General features: G+C 33.9%; 2 protein-coding genes across 3 annotated transcripts; both read left to right on the plus strand.

Annotated features, from left to right (window-relative positions):
• The first annotated feature begins 305 nt into the window (after positions 1-305).
• LOC132057263 (uncharacterized) lies at positions 306-1,959 on the plus strand. Of its 2 annotated transcripts, XM_059449780.1 has the most exons (3): positions 318-598; positions 1,036-1,193; positions 1,710-1,959. In XM_059449780.1, exons 1-3 carry the CDS (start codon positions 517-519, stop codon positions 1,728-1,730), a joined length of 261 nt encoding a protein of 86 aa, XP_059305763.1. In that variant the 5' UTR covers positions 318-516; the 3' UTR covers positions 1,731-1,959. The 2 variants fall into 2 exon arrangements, with proteins under 2 accessions (XP_059305761.1, XP_059305763.1); XM_059449778.1 differs by lacking the exon at positions 1,710-1,959 and having other exon boundaries at positions 306-598; positions 1,036-1,241.
• A 6,663-nt stretch (positions 1,960-8,622) lies between these two features.
• Positions 8,623-12,804, plus strand: LOC132057264 (cell number regulator 8). The gene is made up of 3 exons (XM_059449781.1): positions 8,623-8,914; positions 11,081-11,283; positions 12,295-12,804. The coding sequence occupies exons 1-3, from the start codon at positions 8,623-8,625 to the stop codon at positions 12,526-12,528; spliced, it is 729 nt and encodes a 242-aa protein (XP_059305764.1). The 3' UTR covers positions 12,529-12,804.
• Positions 12,805-20,571: the final 7,767 nt, after the last annotated feature.

The following is a 20,571-nucleotide window of genomic DNA, read 5'->3' on the forward strand; positions in this document are numbered from 1 at the left end:
CGAATATGAAAAAATTCTAGTCGACTGTGCTCCCCGCTTTAATTGTTCTTATACGATATGAATCTGGATTAATCAGGGCCTTAATAAGAATATAAGACACCGGATGTAAACTAAAAAAAACTGTTATTTCAAAAGCTCATGAGGTATATATATTATAAGTTGGTAACAAGCTAGCTGGTTAAAATTATTCCAAAGAATGTTTATAAGAAAATAATAATTTAAGTGGGAGGTATGGTATACACTACATAAATGTTCCTATCCAACACATCTACATCATGACCTTGTAACTTATTGCTGTGTTGATGGCGACTGTTTCAATTGCCAAAACTGGTGAACTTAAATCTACTCATGTACTAGTCTTCATCTCCCTAATTCTCTACTTCATGCTTCTTTCATGATCTATTTTCTCCCAATGACAAATACTACTCACTAGCTAGCACGTTTCATCACTCTTAATTTAATTTGGCACAAAATAAAACATATATACTCTCAGTTTTGAAGATCTTGATCTTTGCGATGGAGCTTAAGTGTAGCTTCATTGCCATCTTCCTCCTCCTATTACTCCTCGCCGCACCTTCTTTTTCGTCTTCTTCTTCAGGTTTGTGTTTATTCAGAGGCGGATCTAAAATGGGTTCCGTGAGTTCAACTGAATCCATTACTGTTTTGTGTTCGAAAACGTATACAAAAGCTATAATGTATACATACATGTGGATTACGCTTCTTTGAACTCATCACTAGCACTCTAGATCCTAGATTCGTTCGTGCTTGTATCTAGGTGTTTATGAAATATGCTTACTTTTTTGCTTACTATGATTGACTTTTATTGATAGGGAAAATTCAACCCTATAGATATGAGTGAAAAAATAAATATATATAAAGTTAGATATGCATTCCAAAATTTACTGTCTTAACTCAGAACTCATAATAACGTCTAAATTTTGAATCTGCTACTGCTGCTTAAGCTACTTGTATCTTGATGCTAATGAAATATGTTTAGTTTTTTGCTTACGTACTATGTTTGAATTTTAATGACAGGGAAAATGGATTTAACAAATGTGGAGTCAGGGATTTATGATATTGATTATAGGGGACCAGAAACTCATACAAACATACCTCCACCAAAAGGGGGAAGGCATAACAGTCATCATCAAGGCATGTTGTTTCATCACAAAGCTACTGAGCCTGGAAAAAGGGTAAGAAACTCCATTCCTAACATGATTGTGTAGAATTTTTTTAAGCTATCTGTGTAGCTTAATATTTTAAAGGGGAGTCTTGGATCTACAGTAAAATTATTTTTGTGCGACCAAAAGGTTAAGGGATGAGTCGTGAAACCAATTAATAATGCTTTGTATCGAGTGGTTCATCTACATTATACTCCCTTGAGATGCTGCCCTTCCTTGGTCCCGTGTGAGTGTGGATGCTTCGTGAACCGAGCTGGTTATTCAGTAGTGCAGTTTAATATTTTTTGATAGCAAATGAGTTATCATTTTTACCAAGCTATCCAGACATACTTATTAGAGAAACTTATTTGTAACTATATTTGAAATAATCTGATTGTGTAAATATCATTCTACCGTCAGTATATAAAACTTAAATTCCACCTGCAATAGCTAGTCTCTTTAGATGCTATATATGGTTTTCGTCTTCATGTTGTTGTAATTCTATTTCTTTTTCTTTTTCCCCTTATAATATTTGGTTTTATTCTGCAGGGAAAGAAAAATCATGGATGACGGTGTAAAAAGAGTTTGATGTAATGGCGTGCTTTTGAGATTTGTATGAGCAGCGAGAGTGTGTCCTTAATTAATTTTGATGAAGCAATAGTAATTATATGTTTGAACTCCTTTTATTAATTTACTCATGTGAAATATATTCAGAGGAATGTAATTAATCGTCAAATGCTTTATATTGGATTTACTTAATTATACATTATAATTTATGTATCTACTGAAGTTTGTGCAAGTGAGGAATATTCTAGGACTCCGATAGGTGCAATTTATTCATAACGACAATCAATAAAATAACGTTTTTTGTTTTGTTTGTTTAAATCAATATAATGAGCCTAAAAGAATTTGTTCTGATGCTCAAAAACGTAATTGCGTAATCAAAACATTATACATTCATAAAATAATCTCTTTTCTTTCCCTTTCTTCTTTCTTTTTGTTTGCTTGTCTCTCTTTTTTTCTCTTTTTTTTCTTTTTTCTTTTTCGTAAATCATTTTTCCTCGGTTTGTCCATTTGTGGAGAAAAGGACCCTCGGTTTGTAGCAAATCTATTGTTGGGACGTCCTTATCATCAAGCGACAGATATATTATTTTTACTGAACCGAATACATGAATTTAAAACAAGAAAAAAACATAAGAATTTGAATTTAGATTTAGATGCACATTTGATGTTTGAATGGATGGTGATGGTTTGGAAATTAGTCCCTCTGTTTCAATTTAAATGAAACTATTTGACTGGCTATAAAATTTAAGAAAGAAAAAAGGATTTATACACTTGTGGTCTTAAACGTATTATGATATTTATATGGCTATAATTTTTTAATTAAAGGTAAAACGAGAAGTTTAAATGGTATGTTATTTTTTGAATTAAAAAAGAGTCATTTTCTTTAAAATGGACTGGAAAAAAAAATGAGCTCACATAAATTAAAACAGTGTAAGTAGTATACGAAGTGGGGATTAATGTCAGATCCCGCACCAAAAGTGGTATAACGAGTCGGGTGAAGCTGAAGAGCAAGCTATAGATCCAGTGTAAATTCAATAGCTTTGATCGGCATTTTATAATTGTATTAAGAAATTTATTTTATATATATATATATATATATATATATATATATATATATATATATATATATATATATATAATTATTATGAACCTAGTAAATTGTTATTTTAAAATTCAAAATTTTACCACCACTCATGAACTAATTAGGTGAATGGCTTTAAATTTTCTAAAGAATGAATGGTTGTTATTGAACAACGTGTTTAATAGAACATGAAATTACCATTTATTGTGGATGTACCATTGAAGGGTCTCGTGTCCACAATTTAAAAACTGAGATTTATGAATATCCTCATTCATCTTCTCTCAATTTATCAGCATCAATGATTACTCATTCCTCTCTCATAGAATTGACATTAAACCAATTAGTTTGAGAATGTAACATTATACTGTAACATGATTAAAATTAATGCTATTTATTTTTTCACTAGTTTACTTGTTCGCGCTTCGCGCGGTCGTAAGGAAAAGAGAAAAAAAATGATCAAATATTTATTGTTATAGATATTACAATAAAATCAATTTTATTAGTTAAAATAAGTAACCTAAATGATAAAAATACTATTTGTAATGTCATGTCTAAAGGAGATCATAGCCTCAGTAGCCCCCCAAAAAAAAACTTTACAAAATAATATGCATAAAATTATTCAAATATTCAAAAATTGAATACCACATACAACGACAATTTAGTAACATTCTAATATGCAGCAAGATTAGAATGCTGAAATCCTCTTTCAACAAAGTCAAGAATGCACCCTCAACATTTGTCTCTTCCAATATATGTCTCTGAAAAGAACAATCCTCCTCAAGAAATTCTTTCGCATTCTCGGTAGGGATTGTTAGCTTGTTGATCTTCAAGATATGTTTTGTTTTCAACAAGAATGATCACGATGTTCCTCTCAGCATGCGTAGGCAATTATACTATCAAATCCTCAAGAGAAAAATAAAACACAAATGCATTACATTCTAAGGATTTTAGATTTACAAGAAGCAACATTTTTTCTCTACTACAAAACTTTAGAAACAAACCTTGTATATAGCTGAAGAAAGAAGTAATCTCTTATAAGGAATTAAGAGAAGCAACCAAGCATGTGTTACAGTGTTAATGTGTTTCAAAGGATGTGCTAAATTCCTTATTAGGAATTAAAGTTGCCCTAAATTCCAAAGGACGGGTTTTAGAAAAAGTTTTCAAAGGATGTGTTAGTACTGTATTTCATGCTAAAAAACAAAGCAGTAGTATCGTGTTTCAATTAAGTTCGTGTTGTCTATTTGGAGGAGAACAAACAAATATAAACTGGTGCAAATATAAACTGGTGCAAGAAGCGTCAGTATAGCCGCTTCAGCATATAGAAAAATATAGAACCTAATTTACACATACAAATAAGAAATAGAAAATAATGTCTGGAATGAAAGTAGACATCAAAAAAATTTCTTGTTTGACTGTCGAAATCCAGACTATGTTATACATTGGACGGGGGAGTATAGTGAATTACTTACTACCAGGAGTACTATTTATATTTTTCATCTTATCCAATGGAGATTACTTTTTAAAATAAAAAATTGAGAAAAATAAGATAAAAAGTCAAAAAAAAAGGAGAAAAAAGATAAATAGAATACTTTGCTAAAGAAAGGTCTTGCACATCAACACTTTTCTTGCTTATATTATATATATTATATATAGATTGTTTAGCAATTCGAGTCACCACCTAGCTGACTGTATTATGGTTACAAATTTTATATAGAACTTTCTCAATCTAAATAATTGGACACATTATTTCAAAGTCTAGTTATGAATAGTCAGAACAGTTTGAAATTCCATCTCATTCAACAAACCAAAGAGATGAAGGCCAAAAGATCACTAATTCGTAGGAAGCCTCATAGCAAAGAGTTATTGTAATTTTAAATTTCTTAAATAGCGTATATGCACGGTAATAAACAATAAAGAGTTGATTCGGGTATGGCTCGACTCCAACTTGGTTATATTATGATATTCGATTAGATTTGAGTCGAGCCAATACCGTAATAAGTTCGGTTGAGCTTGAATCAAATCGGTGCTATAATAAACCCGATTGAGCTCGCCTAGATCGGTTTGAAACCCAAGCAAATAAAAAATGTAAAAAAAAATTTTTACACCATCAAATTAAGTTAACAAATAGTACAAACTTGTAAACTTTTATACCAAATCAAATTTGGATAAGATGAAAAATATAACTAGTACTCCTGGTAGTAAGTAATTCACTGTACTCCCCCGCCGCAATGTATAACATAGTGTGGATTTCGAGAGTCAAACAATTTTTTTTTTTTAATCACGATTTATTCGTATGTATTTTACATTGTTAATTCTTGTGACTTGTAGTGCTTTTTATGTAGTTTCTAAATATATACATATTTTTAAAAAATCTTAAAGATTGTAAATCCGAATGGATGGTCAAAATAATTTAATCTCAAAATTTGAGTTATGTCATATAAATTGGAATACAAAGAGAGATGGAATGTAAATTTCCCTTTTTCTTTTAGTTAAAAAGTATAAAGTCCAAAGTTTGACAATCTCAATGAGTGAGATAACTTAACAGCATTAACAACGACCTATTCCACACGGATTACAGAGTGTTCAACCATTTTTTTTTTCCTCGCACGTCACTAGTATGTGTGTTTTTCGGTAAAATCGTTAGCTACCAAAAAACAATGTTAGAGATTTATTTTTACGGGTTTAAAGACAAATAGGTCGTATTCAATTCGGAGGCTCTCTCGAATGAGCTCGGGGTTTGGTTGTTTTTCTTATGAGGGATACAAGCAATAATATTTATCTAACTTAATAATGTAAATGGAAAGTAAATAAATCACAATAATGATCAGATCTCCGAGACCGAGTATATTTCTTAGCCCAAAAATGATAATACAAGAAGTGAGGACTTGGATACAAAAGTGATTATTCTTCTCTCCTAAGCTTCGTTTATATAGACAAACCCTTGGTATGTTACTGCCCTAGCTGACGTCAATTGAGTGACGCAACTTGGACTATGCGCGCAGTGGCACTCTGCTCGATGATGGCTGATGTGATGGGAGCAGTTGGGAGTGGGAGGCAGTTGTATAGATCCGTTTGAGACCCTTGCGACTACGAAAACTTCTCGCCTACACTTTGAGTACTCCGAGCCTACTTACTTCCAATGTTCCTCGACCGGAAGTCTTCGGACTCACCGTTCCTAAAACACCCCCGGATATTTATTCCCGCATACAATGTGTATTGTGTGGATATTATACACACAAATTCCTTTCACTATCTTTCAGATACCCTCAATTTCCTTAATTTCATCAAACACCCTTTTAGATTTCTTGTTGTTATAGCCATGGACAAAAACGAAGAATCAAACCCTCTTTTATCCTATCAACAACCTGAGCATTTTTGGTCCAATCAAATGTTTACCAAATTCTTATTGTTAAATTTAACTGGAACAACAACAACCACATCCCAGTTGAATCTCACAAAGTAGGATATGGCTAGTGTACGCAGACCATACCTCTACCTTGGGAGGTAGAGAGGCTGTTTTTGGCAGACCCTCGGCATCAGGACAAGCAATTCAAAGCTTTATAAGAAGTCAAGACAAAATAATATAAAAAGCATGATAAAGCTATCGAGAGAGAAAAAAGTATTTGAACTACCACAAATGCACACGATGATCAAAGCACAAGAAAACAACAGATAGTCGTAGAAATCAAAGAACAATAAACTACAAGAGTAATACTATGACTACTAGGATGAAGAATAAGTAAAACGACGCTACCTACCCATTAACCTTCTATCCTAATCCGTGTCCTTCATAACCTCTTATCTAAGGTCATATCCTCGGTAAACTAGCCCTACGCTATGTCCTATCTAATCACCCCTCCCCAATAATTCTTTTGCCTACCTCTACCCCTCCTGAAACCATCCATAGTCAACTGCTCACACCTCCGTGTATCTCCTCTGCACATGCCCGAACCATCTCAGCCTTGCTTCCCACATCTTATCACCCCTTCCCAATAATTCTTTGGCATACCTCTACCCCTCCTGAAACCATCCATAGTCAACCGCTCACACCTCCGTGTATCTCCTCTACACATGCCCGAACCATCTCAGTCTTGCTTCCGCATCTTATCCTCCACTCATGCCACTCCCATCTTGTTGCGTATGTCGTTATTTCTAATCCTATCTCTCCTAGTATGCCCACACATCCATCGCAATATTCTCATTTCTGCAACTTTCATCTTCTGGACGTGAGAGTCCTTGACTGACCAACACTGCGCCCCATACAACATAGTTGGTCTAATCACCACTCGGTAGAATTTGCCTCAAGTTTTGGTGACACCTTCTTATCACATAAGACTACGGATGCGAGCCTCCATTTCATCCATCCTGCATTAATACGATGGGTGACATCATCGTCAATATCTCCATTACCGAAATTATGGAAAAAAAAATTATCCAGGAGCATACAAATTTTCCGTGAAAAAACACCAGACAAATAATTTACACCAAACAAATTTTTTTTGACTAAAATAACCTAAATTGCACATCAAAAATTTGCACCAGACTCTTAAAATAGATCAAAAATAACATAAACTACAAAATTTATACTTCTGAATGCAATTTCCCCTTCCATTTTCACAGTTTGATTAAATCTAAAGTTTCTGGTAAATCCTAAATATCTCACGAAGACCCAAAATGCTCATTTTTTTGGCAAACTTATAGGACAAAAACTGCCTGCTCAAGTGATACTTAAGTTAAGAGGACTATTTTGAACCTACTACCAAATATAAAGGACCATTTGTATCATTTTCTCATCTCAATGAGTAAAGAAACTTAGCAGCATTAACAACGACCTGTTCCACACGGATTACAGGGTGTTCAACCTTTTTTCCTCGTACATACACAAATTTCTTTCACCATCTTTCAGATCCCTCAATTTCCTTGTTTTCATCAAACAGCCTTTTCAATTTTTTGTTGTTATAGCCATGGCCAATAACGAAGAATCGAACCCTCTTTTATCCAATCAACAACCTGAGTTGAAAGATGAGAAAAAGCCCAATAAACCCAAGAAAAAGAATTTTATATATTTAAATTTAACAAACCCAAGAAAAAGTATTGTATATATTTAAATTTGAGTTGTACTTTAAACTAATAATATATATCCTTAACTTTTTAGAAATGACTCAAAAATGCCGTCATTTTTCTTATTGAATCAAGTTTGTTCTTCCTTCCACTTATTTAGATAAAAAATATCCCTAACATTAAAGTTAGGCCTAAAATTGCCCTTACTTTTAACAGAAGCCTGATGTAAAATATATAAAAAAAATTATTTAAATATGTAACATTATTTTTATTGTTCCACGTATAATTAGATCCAAATCCATTCACAATCTAACCCATTAACTCAACCCCATTTATAACATTCTTTTTCATTTTATAAAATTGATAAAAGTATATACTCCCTCTGTTGCATAATAAGTGATTTTTTAAGTCAAAAATATTTTAGATAGATTCTTCTAAAATTATCCTTATTCAAAATAATAAAAATTCATTAACTACATTTCTTTCCAAGAATACTTAGTAATAAATTAGTACAAACATTCATAATTTTTTTAGAAGCAACAATTTTTTAACCTAAAAGAACCATTTATTATAGAATGGGAGTTAAGGGTCCAAAGTTGACAATCTGAATAAGAATAAGATAACTTGCCAGCATTAACAACGACCTATTCATAAATACACAATTTTCTTCACAATCTTTCAAGATCCCTCAATTTTCCTTGTTTTCATCAAACACCCTTTTTACAATTTTTCATTGTTATTATAGTAGTAGTAGCCATGGCCAATAACGAAGAATCAAACCCACTTTTATCCAATCAACAACAACCTGACTTCAAAGATGAGAAGAAATCCACAAAACCTATTTCTTCTACCACCGGTGCCACGTCACCACCGCCTTTTCCGGCGGATCCAGTGAAGCCAGCTGTTCCGATGGGTTGGACTGCTGATGGGCTTCCAATGGGCCATGGAGTTATGGGTCAGCCCATGACCCGTAGGGCCCAATGGGATTCTGGACTCTGTTCTTGTTTTGGCAGGAATGATGAATTCTGTAGCAGTGATATTGAAGTTTGTGAGTTTTCTTTTTTCTCATTAATCTGTTTTTTAGTTAATTTTAGCTACCCAAATTAGTTTAGGATTGAGGTGCGCTATGATCCGTGGCGGATCCAAGATTTTTAACTCAAGGGGTTCGGAAAAAATAACAAAAGCTAAATATAAAAATAATGTTGTTCCGTGGAATTGAACCTAGGACGCTAGAGACAATTTTGAACACCCTGGATCACTTGAGCTAACCTTTTGCATTTGTTCAGGTATTCGAAAGCATATATATATATATGTATATGTACATAAGCACAGGAAATCAACCCTATATATACACTGTAATTTTTTGCCGAGGTTGTTCGGGTGAACACCCTCACTGGGCTGTAGATCTGCCCCTCCCTGGCTATGATGGATTAAATGTCTCTAATTTTGGATCAGGATTTGTGGATTGATATTCATTTGACTATCTTTTTTGCTGTTCTTTCTCTACTTTTAATTAATATATTGAGTTCTAGCTATGTTTTAGAGTTATAATATTACCCCCTTTTTTTAAAACAATAAAAACTCTTAGTGACCTGAGTTAGTTTAGAATTGAGGTGTAGTTGATTGATTGATTTTATTTTGCATCAAAATTGGTGGGATTGGTTCTTTTTCTTTTTAATTAATTTTAGCGACACAAATTAGTTTAGGATTGAGGTGCAGTTTATTGATTGATCGGATTGTGTTATGATGGATCAAATGACTCTGATTTTGGATCAAAATTGTGGGTTGGTCTCTCTTTTATAATTAATCTTAGCTACCCGAGTTATTTTAGGATTGAGTTACAGTTGGTTTTTGAGCTATATTGATAGGCAATCAGTCATATAACCACTCACTCGACTATATGAATCCTTTGTATTCATTCCGCTCTATTGATGATCCATTTAATTCAGATGCCTTGTTAGTCAATAAATATCTTAAATCTATTAGTAATGCATATTCTACGAATGGATTAAACTGTGCAATATACGTTTGAGATGTTGGTCTGTTGGTGATGAATGATCAGGTTTAGAAATTCAAATTCAGGTGTTGAATTGTAATCTTTAGAAAGGTTCAACCTTTGCTAAAAATCAACTTATTGGTCCCTGTGAATTTTTTTTTTTATTGAATGATCTCACCAAGTATATGTGAGCTGGGAGCTCATATGCGTCTAATGTTCATGAGAAAAAGAACTTGCAAGCAAATGTGTGGACATAAATGATAATTGTAGATGGGAAATTGTGTTTTTTCCTTGTATGGCTAGGACGTAGAATTTTGTAGTTTTATAGTCCAAAACAAATTTCTACTCCTAATTCGTTTTTGCTTCTTCTGATGACTTGATCAAGTGAGGAAATAGCTATGCTAAGGTGGATTAGATGGGACAATTTATTCTTTAAATTGTGTTCAAGAATTACCATATACTCCTGTGTAGTGTCCATTGGCTACACAAGTACACATACAACTGCAATATCAATGTTCAAGTCTCTTTAGAAAGCAATGTTCAAAGCTAAGTTACTCAGGCTCTTCTAAAATGTCGTCGGGTGCATGTTGGATCCTTCAAAAGTAGTGTATTTTTGGAGGATCCGACACGGGTACGGCAACACTTTCGAAGAGTCCGAGTAACTTAGGTTCAAAGTCATATTAGTGTTCTAGTTCCTTTTAAAAAAAGTTATTTCTTCTGGCCAAGCCTTGGTGGACAGAGGCACCTGTGCGGGTGGGAGGTAGCAGGTGCCCCTTGGAATTAGTCGAGGTGCGCACAAGCTGGCCGACGCCTCAGTTATAAAAAAAAAAAAAAAACTTATGTTCTAGTCATTTGCATCTTGCACAAACATCGAACTCAACATTTTGAATGATGTTTATAGATAATTGATGTCAAAAAACACTTTCTTCATGGTATAATCCATTCTAATGTAATTGAGTAGTTTGCATTCACTTGCAAATCTGCAAAGACCATTTGCAAGATGAATAAATGCTCGTTTCTATATTTGTCCCGTGGTTGACTGAATCTAGTCTACTTTTGTTAGTTCTTGTGTTTGAATGCTATATTTTTGTAATATGGTTTCTCCTGTTGATGTTCCATACATACTTTTCCTTATGTGAGCAAAACTTTCTGGGCTTCTCCTCACTTTTTTTTTTTTTTGGTAATGAGCTGATAAATTACCACCATGACGCTCTGCAGGTCTGCTAGGTAGCATGGCCCCATGTGTGCTTTATGGGAGCAATGCTGAGAGACTTGGCTCTGCTCCCGGTTCTTTTGCCAATCACTGCTTGCCTTACACTGGTCTCTACGTGATTGGACAATCCTTCTTTGGTTCGAACTGTGTGGCACCCTTCTTTACATATCCCAGCCGTACAGCTATCCGCCGAAAGTTTAATCTCGAGGTAAGTTGCTTACTGATGCTCATTCTATGTTATGCTGTTTTGGCCACACCTTCATTTCTGCTTTCTGTTGTTTGCATTTCATCTTTTACAATCGCTCTGCTTCACATCTCTTCTCTTCTTCTGTATGTATTTTCCGCATCAAAGCAAAACTTCCATTTTAAGAAGTCTCATGTGATATTTGCACACCGTAATCTAATCTCAACCCCAGGTCATACCTTCAGTATACAGTGTGTTAAAAATACACTTCAAAAAGCCTACAAGTTTGAAAGTATTTACCCAAAAAACCTATGCACTCATATTGGACCAAAGTGATTCAGACACAGTTCATTCATGTCAAGTAAGTGGCAACATGACCTTAAAATCGGTATTGTTCTGTGTATTTAATATTTCAATTGGATGTATCATGTATGTGTCTTTTTGGTTATGCTTGGGGCACTGATACTTGAACTTCCTTCGTATCACGCAAAATAAAAGAAGGTAGAGGTTTGAAGGAACTTTTCTTCGTATCACGCAAAATAAAAGAAGGTAGAGGTTTGAAGGAACTATTTTGCTTATGTACTTGTCAAAAACAAAAAGCAGAAGAAAAAAAAAAAAGGAAAGGAAATTATTCGACTTATGTTCTCTTTTTTGTCTTGTTTATCTTTTACTTAACTCTTTTTTTAGTGGAGTGTGAAAATGATAGATCAGAAGGCCATATATTGATAGTCAGATTCTTCATCAAACAGCTAGGTGTGAAACTAGTGTCTTCAAAACCATCTGAAATTGATTTCTTTAAGTTTTGGATTAAAGCTTGCAAAATTTACTGTGTACTTCTTAATTATGATTAGTTCGGCTTTATTGCCACCTAATATATGCAAAATGCTATCAGCTGTATTTCTTACTAGCATCGTCTAGCTTTCGTTTCTTCCTGCTGTTTCTGCGTCATCTCATCTTTGTCGGATAGGAGCGTTGCTGTTCATTCAGTTTCATCCTAATGGTTGTGCTGTAAATGCAAATTAATTTCCTCCGCAGGGGAGCTGTGAGGCGCTCAACAGATCTTGTGGCTGCTGTGGGAGCTCTCTTGAGGATGAGGTGCAACGTGAGCAATGTGAGTCAGCTTGTGACTTTGCAACTCATTTCTTCTGCCACCCTTGTGCTCTTTGCCAGGAAGGTCGTGAACTTCGTCGTAGGCTCCCTCATCCTGGCTTTAACGCCCAACAAGTGCTCGTTATGATCCCCCCTAACGAGCAGACCATGGGCCGCTAAACACAAGAGTATCATACTGTGGAGTCCAAGCCTTATCCTGCTTGGTTTGATTTGTATCCAGTTTCTCAAAGCTTTCTGAAGTTATTTCACTCGACTTATTTATAGTTTCGCCAGTTACGTAAAACTTAAGACCTATATGTGGTGTGTTTATAGTGTATATGCATAAAAGAGGTGGATTCTGCTGTAATGTTTGTGTTGCGTATATAGTTAAGAGATGTGTGTTAAACTTTCCCAAGTTCCTAAATCTGGTTATGATCAGTTTGTCAGTTTATATGATTTCAAGAATAAATGACGAGTAAATTTAAAGCAAAAAACACCTGGGATCCATACCAATTGGTTGATTTGACATGCTAACGTAGCTTTTTAGGGGTCATTTGGTTGCTGGTTAGAAGGTGATTTATCATGTATTAAATCCTGTAAAACTTGCACCAAGTTATGTATCATTTTTTTTGTTACTATGTTTAATATTCAACACACAAAATACGGTGTTTGGTTAACTATTTAGAATCTCGCATAACTAATACTTGAATAACTTATTTGGAATTTATGTATTATTTTATGCTGGATATAAGATGAAATAACTAATACATGACTAACTAGTATCTATCTTACTAATACCTGCATGACTTAATGGTTTATTCATTTTAATAAAGTGAACTACTTTTTGGGAGATTAGCACAAATAGGATAATTTGAGGCCGTTATTAAATGTCTTCATTTAAGGAATTTGTGCAAAAATAACTGAGCCAAAGAATGGGAAATTATGGGAGCAGCAGTTTAGGAATTTCAGAGGAAATGTTGGGCTATTGCTTGATGTGAGTTCCTAACCTAAGCACTAAAATGTGTGGAAAATCTTCAGAAAACAAATTCCCCAAAATATAAGAATTGCTTGCTTATCTTCCCTAAAGCTTTCCTACATTTCATTTCTTTGTTCAAAATTTGATTATTGATCAACTTCTTTTTCTAATAAAATGTGCTATTATGTCGTTATTTCATCACGGATGGAGTCGAATTCTGATCTATAGGCAAATGAAGTACGCTTTGTAAATCAAAAGTCATCGAGAGGACAATGTAATGTTCAATCATGTCTAGGAATACAAGCATCATTCTAATGAAAACTTCATTTTTTTCAGGTTAAATAAGAGCAAAAAGATCATAGAGATCCAGTCTCGACCATAACAGGAACTAATGTAATCAAATACCAAGTAGCATTGCCCACAAATGCTTAGGCTTCGAACACGAACCTCCGAAATCACCTAAAGAATTTTTGTCTCAAACAGGAACTGTAATCCAAGTAGCATTGCCAACTCCAAGGGTTGCACTCACTTCATTGATCATTATGTCACCCTCGGGTGCTCCCACTAATATCTTTCAAGGGCTAAAATCAACTTTTTCAGTTATGCAACCCAAGAAATTCAGGTATTACCAAAAGGAAAACAAAAAGGAACAATAGTTCTACTGGAAGAGAATAGAGAAATCAGTAGCTTGCAAAACACCTTCTCAGTCAGCTAACATAAAAACAGCAGCATATTCTAAAGCTGAGTTCTAACTATGATGATGGGAGGGAAACTGCTAAACATTAACAAGTTCTAAAGTTGAGTTCTAACTACACTGATGACAAATTGGTAACATTAACAAGTCCAATCTGGTTGACACTGCCGCTGGATATGAACTAACGTAGCCTTCTCAGATGAAACAGGGGAATAATACTATGTGTCTAGGTTATCTATTCTCCGGGTGCGGAAATACCTTGCTTCAGTCTTTCCCTCTTCATCTTCTTCTTGAAGACTGGCTTCTTTTTCTTTGGAGGAAGGGTTTTCTGTGCATACATGTAAAGCACATAGTTCCCGATAAGGAATGCCAACACGAGCCCACCGTTAATCATTAAGAAAATTAATCCTGGGTTTAGTCCTTTCACTTCAACATCCTTGGCCATATTCTTCTGTGTCTATCCCATATCTGTGATTGGGAAATGACAAAGAGTTCACAAAGATATAGAAAAGTATTAGAAGTCCACAAACTATTCTTCTGCATTGTATGGGTAACATATTGTCTAACTCCAACTTCAGGAGAAAACTTCAAACATTTCTAAAGAGACACAAATGTCAATTGCATATATTTCAGATAAATGATGCCTAACATGTTGTATAATGATCTCTTGGGGAAACAACAATAAAGCAGCTAAAACATAATCATGAAATTGCAAAAGAATAAAGATTGGAAGACCAGTGTATCAATACAGAAGAAATAACCCAAGCATGGAGGTGTTTGAAGATTAAAAATTTACAAGATCAGATCAACTCCACCTTGGAATGGAGTACAGAGCTAACTAGTGCTTCAGATTTTAGCATTTTTTATTAAAAAAATGAAAGAATAAGAATGCATAGAATTAGTTAGACTTGTTTTGCAGCTGAATCAATTGCAAATTGGGCATTACTGCTGTTGTGGTGGCTAAGGCAAGTGTAGAAGCTTCAAGGACAAATAAAAACAGAACTGACCTGAGAAAAACAAGACAAAAATGATTTATTTTGTTTTCTTGCATGGTTCTCTATGTTTCCTTGCTCTGGAAAAAAGAGGTAAGTTGTTCTTGAGTTTAGTCAAGGGGGGAAAATAGAACAATCAAAACACAAAACAAATTCTCCCGCAATAATCCCAATCCGAACCCCCAAAAAGTGGCATTTCAACACACCCTCTGCAGATCCAAATATCTAAATCTACGGTTCTCTACATTCTATATTTCCAACACCAAAAAGCTATTCCAGAAAATCCTCATCACTTTTGACACTAACAATGTTGTATACATATTCTTATCACAAAACAAATTTAACATAACCTGAACTACATAACACTTTCATCTGCTGATAAGGTAAGATATTTCAAAAGAATTGGCCATTGGATAAAGAGTCCGGCGCCAAAATGGCACGTTTTTGTACGCTAAAGACCAAAATGGCATGTCAATATTTTTCTATACCCAAATGGGTTTTTCGTTGCACAACCAACGAAATGTTAAAAATATTTAATGTCTCCGTCATTCTTTAGAAAAAAAATAAAAAATAAAATACATTTCACCGTAATTTCAACGAAATGTATTTAAAGTTTTTATTTTTTTATTTTTTCTCATTTTGCTAGGAACCCAGCAAAATGATTTATTTTTCTTTTTAACATTGAATGAAGCAACCCTAACTCCGCCGACACGCCCTTCTTTTCTCTTTCTCCTTCACCTTCACCCTTCTTTGCTACATTCAATGTTTTAAAAAAAAAAAAAAAAAAAGTTGCTGCGTTCCTAGCGAAATGAGGGAAAAAATAATTTAAATACATTTCGTTAAAACCATGGAGAAATGTATTTTTTTCTTTTTTTTTAAAGAATGATGAAGATGTTAATTTTTATTTTTTTTAAACATATCGTTGATTGTGCAACGAAAAATCCATTTGGGTATAGAAAAATACTGACATGCCATTTTGGTCTTTAGGCTACAAAAACGTGGCATTTCGGCGCTGGACTCATTGGATAAATGTAAAAAAATGTTAGCCATTGGACACTTGTCTTGATTTTGACAAGTATCTGGAATAGGATACTTGTCACGTTCTCAATGAATGACCACATTTTCTATACCTATAAATACCCCATTATGTCTTGACAAATTCAACACCGATAGTTAGTCTAACTAACACTCCGTCATACTATTCTCTTTCATAACTTGCTCGTTTGTTATTTAAATTTTGTCGTTCTTGCTCCCTCTGACAGAGGAAGGCTTGTTTATGTTGGTAAGATAAGATATGTCAAAAGAATTGGACATTGGACAATGGACAAATGACGAAAATTGTTAGCTTTAATGGACTAGTTATTGGATATTGTCTTGATTTTGATAAGTGACCTCAACTTTTCTCTAGAATGTGACAAGTGTCATTAGTCATAGGACACTTGTCACGTCCTTAGTGAATGACGACATTTCCTATACCCATAAGTAGCTCATTATGTCTTCATCATTTATGCACCAATAGTTGGTCTAATTATCACTCCATCATACCTACTTTCTTTCATACTTGTTGGTTTTATTACTTAAATTTTTCTTAATCTTGAAGAAACTTTTACACCGCCGAAATAGTTTCTTAGGACAACACATTGTACGAATCATTTCAAACTTGTATTTACTCGAAAAATAACATTTGTTGTTCTATTTTTCCCTTGTTTATCCCGCAATCAAAAATGATGAAGACATAATGGGGTATTTACAGGTTTAGAAAATATCGTCATTCATTAAGGATGTAACAAGTGTCCTATCACTAATGACACTTGTCATATTATAGATAAAAGTTGAGGACACTAGTCAAAATCAAGATCAGTGTCCAATGACTAATACACTAAGGGGTGACTAATACACTAAGGGGTCGTTTGGTTTAAAACGAGGATATTCTAAATTATAATCCTATAATTATAACCAGGATTATAACCCAGATAAACAATCCCACTTTCTATGTGGGATAAGTTTTCCCAAGATTTTGGTATAAAAAAATTACTGGTTTTAGCAAATACATCCAACATCACATGATAAATCTAATCCCAAATTTATACTGAGATAACCCACCGAATCCCTTGAACTAAACGACCCCAAGTTAACATTATTTTGATTCTTTTGAGTATATAGCTAAATAGGTGACAGATCACATCCGAAAAAGGGCAGACCAAATGGATAAATCTACAATTCTCTACATTCTACATTTCCAACACCAAACATTTATCCCGGTAAAACTCCGCAAATCCTCACCAACTCCGACATTAAATTACTTTTTACATATCAGTATCACAAAATATCAACAAATTTAACATAACTCGAGCGTAAGACCTCCGTTTACAGGAAACAGTGAATTTACGATATCTAGCTAACACAAGCAAAAGATCACAACTGAGAAACAAAATATTGATACGTCTCAGAGCAGACAAAATGAACAAACCTACACTTCTCTACATCCTATATTTCCAACACCAAAAATTTATTCCAAAAAAACTCCGCAAATACTCACCAATTCCGACATTAACAATCATTGTTACATATCCGTATCACAATTTTCAACAAATTTCACATAACTCGAACAGTTACACCTCCGTCTACAGAAATATATGAATTCACAGTATCTAAACACAAGTGACAGATCACATCCAGAAAACCTACAGATATTTCCATCAAAACTTATTCCAAAACACCTCCACATATCCTAACCAATTCCGCCATTAACGATTACACTTTTGTAATCCGTATCATGAAATTTCAGCAAATTTTGACATAACTCGAACAGGTGACACCTTCGTTTACAGACAACAATGGATTCCTGATATCTAGCTAACAAGAGTGTCAGATCACGTCTAAATAAACAAAATATTGACACGTCTCACAGCAGACCAAATGAACAAACCTACACTTCTCTACATTCTATATTTCCAAAACCAAAGTTTGTTCCAAAACATTTCCGCAAATTCTAACTAATTCTGACAATAACAATTACTGTTTACGTATCCATATCACAAAATTTCAGCAAATTTAATATAACTAGAGCAGTAACACGCATTCTATATTTCCAACACCGAAAAAATTATTTCAAAAGACCTCAGCAAATCCTAACCAATTCTGCCAATAAAAATTACACTGTCTATGTTGAGATCGAAATAATCGAAGAGTCGTACGATGTTTCCAATAATCAGCATTACACCTTAAACGACGATAACTCAAACAACAAAGAAAAACATACTAAAAGAGACATAATAATCTAATATGGTTTGATCAATTGATCTACATATAAAAAACTAATATACAAGCATAAAAACTATTGCGAGAATAATCTCTCCTTAAATAAGACTATTTAATGACTACACTGTGCATGCTATTATTTTATTAATGAGAAGAAAAGATCTTCTATTTGAGTCTTTTTCTACAAAGAAAATCTTTTTGAAGTACAAGGTAGGAAATTCAGGGCAAACCCTAACAAGTTTACGTATCCGTATCACAAAATTTCAACAAATTTAACATAACTCAAACAGTAACACCTCCGTTAACATAAAAACTAAATTCAAAACATCTAGCTAACACAAGTGACAGACCACACACTAAAAACAATAAATTTCATATGTATAAAGGCAGATCTGCTGAAAAATACCATGAAAATGAGAGAATTTCGTAGGAAAAAAATAATGTGAGATATGTAGAAAATGTACCACGTTATCTTCGTAGTTCATGTATTCAAAAAAAAAAAAAAAAAACGATTTTTGAAACACCGATATTTGGACTTGTGGCAGGACTAAATACTACAGGTGCTTTGATACTGTTGATAGTATTTGCTTACAACTCCCCTCTTTTCTGTTTTTATCTTCTTTTGGCCCCACAAGAATCTTTTTATTCGTTTTCACCTAGTAACAGATTATATTCACTCACACGCGGTATTTACATCAATCTAATAAATATATAACAAGTAATTTAGTCATATCTATCATTAATTATAGTTAATTAATAAATGTTATCGCCTTAAAATATAATATGATTGATATAAATATTGGGTGCAGATAAAAACTTGTCCGCAGGAGATACGTATACCAAATAAATAAATGCATGATATATGTTTGTATATGGATTTTTCTCACTTAATTATGACTAGTTAATATATACACACATGTGTTATGTTCTTACTTCATGAAATCACTTATTTGTCGTAAATTAGTATATTTTGATGTAAACTTTTGATACATGTAAGTTTTTACCAAATTTGTGCACGTAAAAGGTCTTTCAAAATGTTAGTTATCCCAAAATTGCAAGATCATCCCAAATTATTCAAGTTACCAAGTGCACCCTTAAAACAACTGTTCAATTCTCTTTACTGATTCTAGCATTTAGTTAAATCCAACTAATGGGAATAAAGTTAATTTTAATGTTCGAATCCAACTAATGTGAACGGCAGTGACCAAAAGTTCCATAGGATTTGAATTTGCGAAACTATGATTCAACATAATTTTCATTGCTAAAAGGTCATACTTCAAAGCATTTTTAACTTTTTCAGAACAATCAAAACTTAAAAGTTACTTATGGAAAAATGGTGGTTCTTTTCCTTTTTATTTTAATAAAAGAAAAGTAATAAGTAACCATTTGCACAATTTCCCTTCAAAGGCACTGGTCTTTAATTTTAGCCCCTCAAATTGTTGCTCTTTAATTTTTACCCTTCACCTAATACCCTAAGGATCTGAGTTCGAACCTCGACTCAGTTAAAAAAAAAATCGCAAGGCAGAGATTTGTAACAAAATTAGGCCTTAAGGCAAACTTTTACTCAAAATTAGACTAAGGCAAAGGTTTGCCTTAAGGCCTAATTTTTCGGGCAAAGTTAGACTATTCGCACCGAATAATAGCTCAACTTGCCCGAATAAACCTAACTTTGCTATAAACTTTTGTCTTGCGATTTTTTTTTTTTAATATTTGACTAATGGGGTTCGAATCGGAACCCACGGATTTTAGCTGAAGAGCAAAAATTAAAGATTTCAAATTTGAGGGACAAAAATTAAAGGCTAGTGCCTTTGAAGGCCATTCCGCACAAAAAAGTGACAATAACAACGTAGATAAAGCCTTCCCTTCGGGGACATCTGATTTAAAAAAAAAAAAAAAACGTAGATAAAGCCCATAATAGGAAGGCGTCACCCGGTCCACTAGACTTGTCCTTTATGCGCAATTTGTAGGATTGCCCTTCGCTGGGGTGGTCTTTAATTTTTGCCCCTCAAATTGGTGGTCTTTAACTTTTTTCTCTTGCTAAAATTTTTTTAACTTCGGGTTCAAACCCCCGTTCAATCAAAAATTTTTAAAAAATTGGCAAGGTAGAGTTTGGATTCGCAAGGCAGAGTTTTGAAGCAAAATTCTGCCGTGCGAATCCAAACAGCTACCTTATGATTTTTTTTTTTTTACTGAGCTAGGGTTCGAACCCACAACCTCGGGATATTAGGCGAAGGGCAAAACTTAAAGACCACCAATCTGAAGGGCAAAAATTAAAGACCACCCCAAATAATAAGCAGTCC

Source organism: Lycium ferocissimum, chromosome 5, assembly GCF_029784015.1.
Source record: "Lycium ferocissimum isolate CSIRO_LF1 chromosome 5, AGI_CSIRO_Lferr_CH_V1, whole genome shotgun sequence".
NCBI classification, from domain to species: Eukaryota; Viridiplantae; Streptophyta; class Magnoliopsida; order Solanales; family Solanaceae; genus Lycium; species Lycium ferocissimum.

Coding starts and splice junctions, on each gene's coding strand:
- LOC132057263 (XM_059449778.1), top strand. CDS start 517: ATGGAGCTTAAGTGTAGCTTCATTGCCATCTTCCTCCTCCTATTACTC. Junction 599..1,035: donor TTTTTCGTCTTCTTCTTCAG/GTTTGTGTTTAT, acceptor TTTTAATGACAG/GGAAAATGGATTTAACAAAT.
- LOC132057264 (XM_059449781.1), top strand. CDS start 8,623: ATGGCCAATAACGAAGAATCAAACCCACTTTTATCCAATCAACAACAA. Junction 8,915..11,080: donor TAGCAGTGATATTGAAGTTT/GTGAGTTTTCTT, acceptor GACGCTCTGCAG/GTCTGCTAGGTAGCATGGCC. Junction 11,284..12,294: donor GCCGAAAGTTTAATCTCGAG/GTAAGTTGCTTA, acceptor TTTCCTCCGCAG/GGGAGCTGTGAGGCGCTCAA.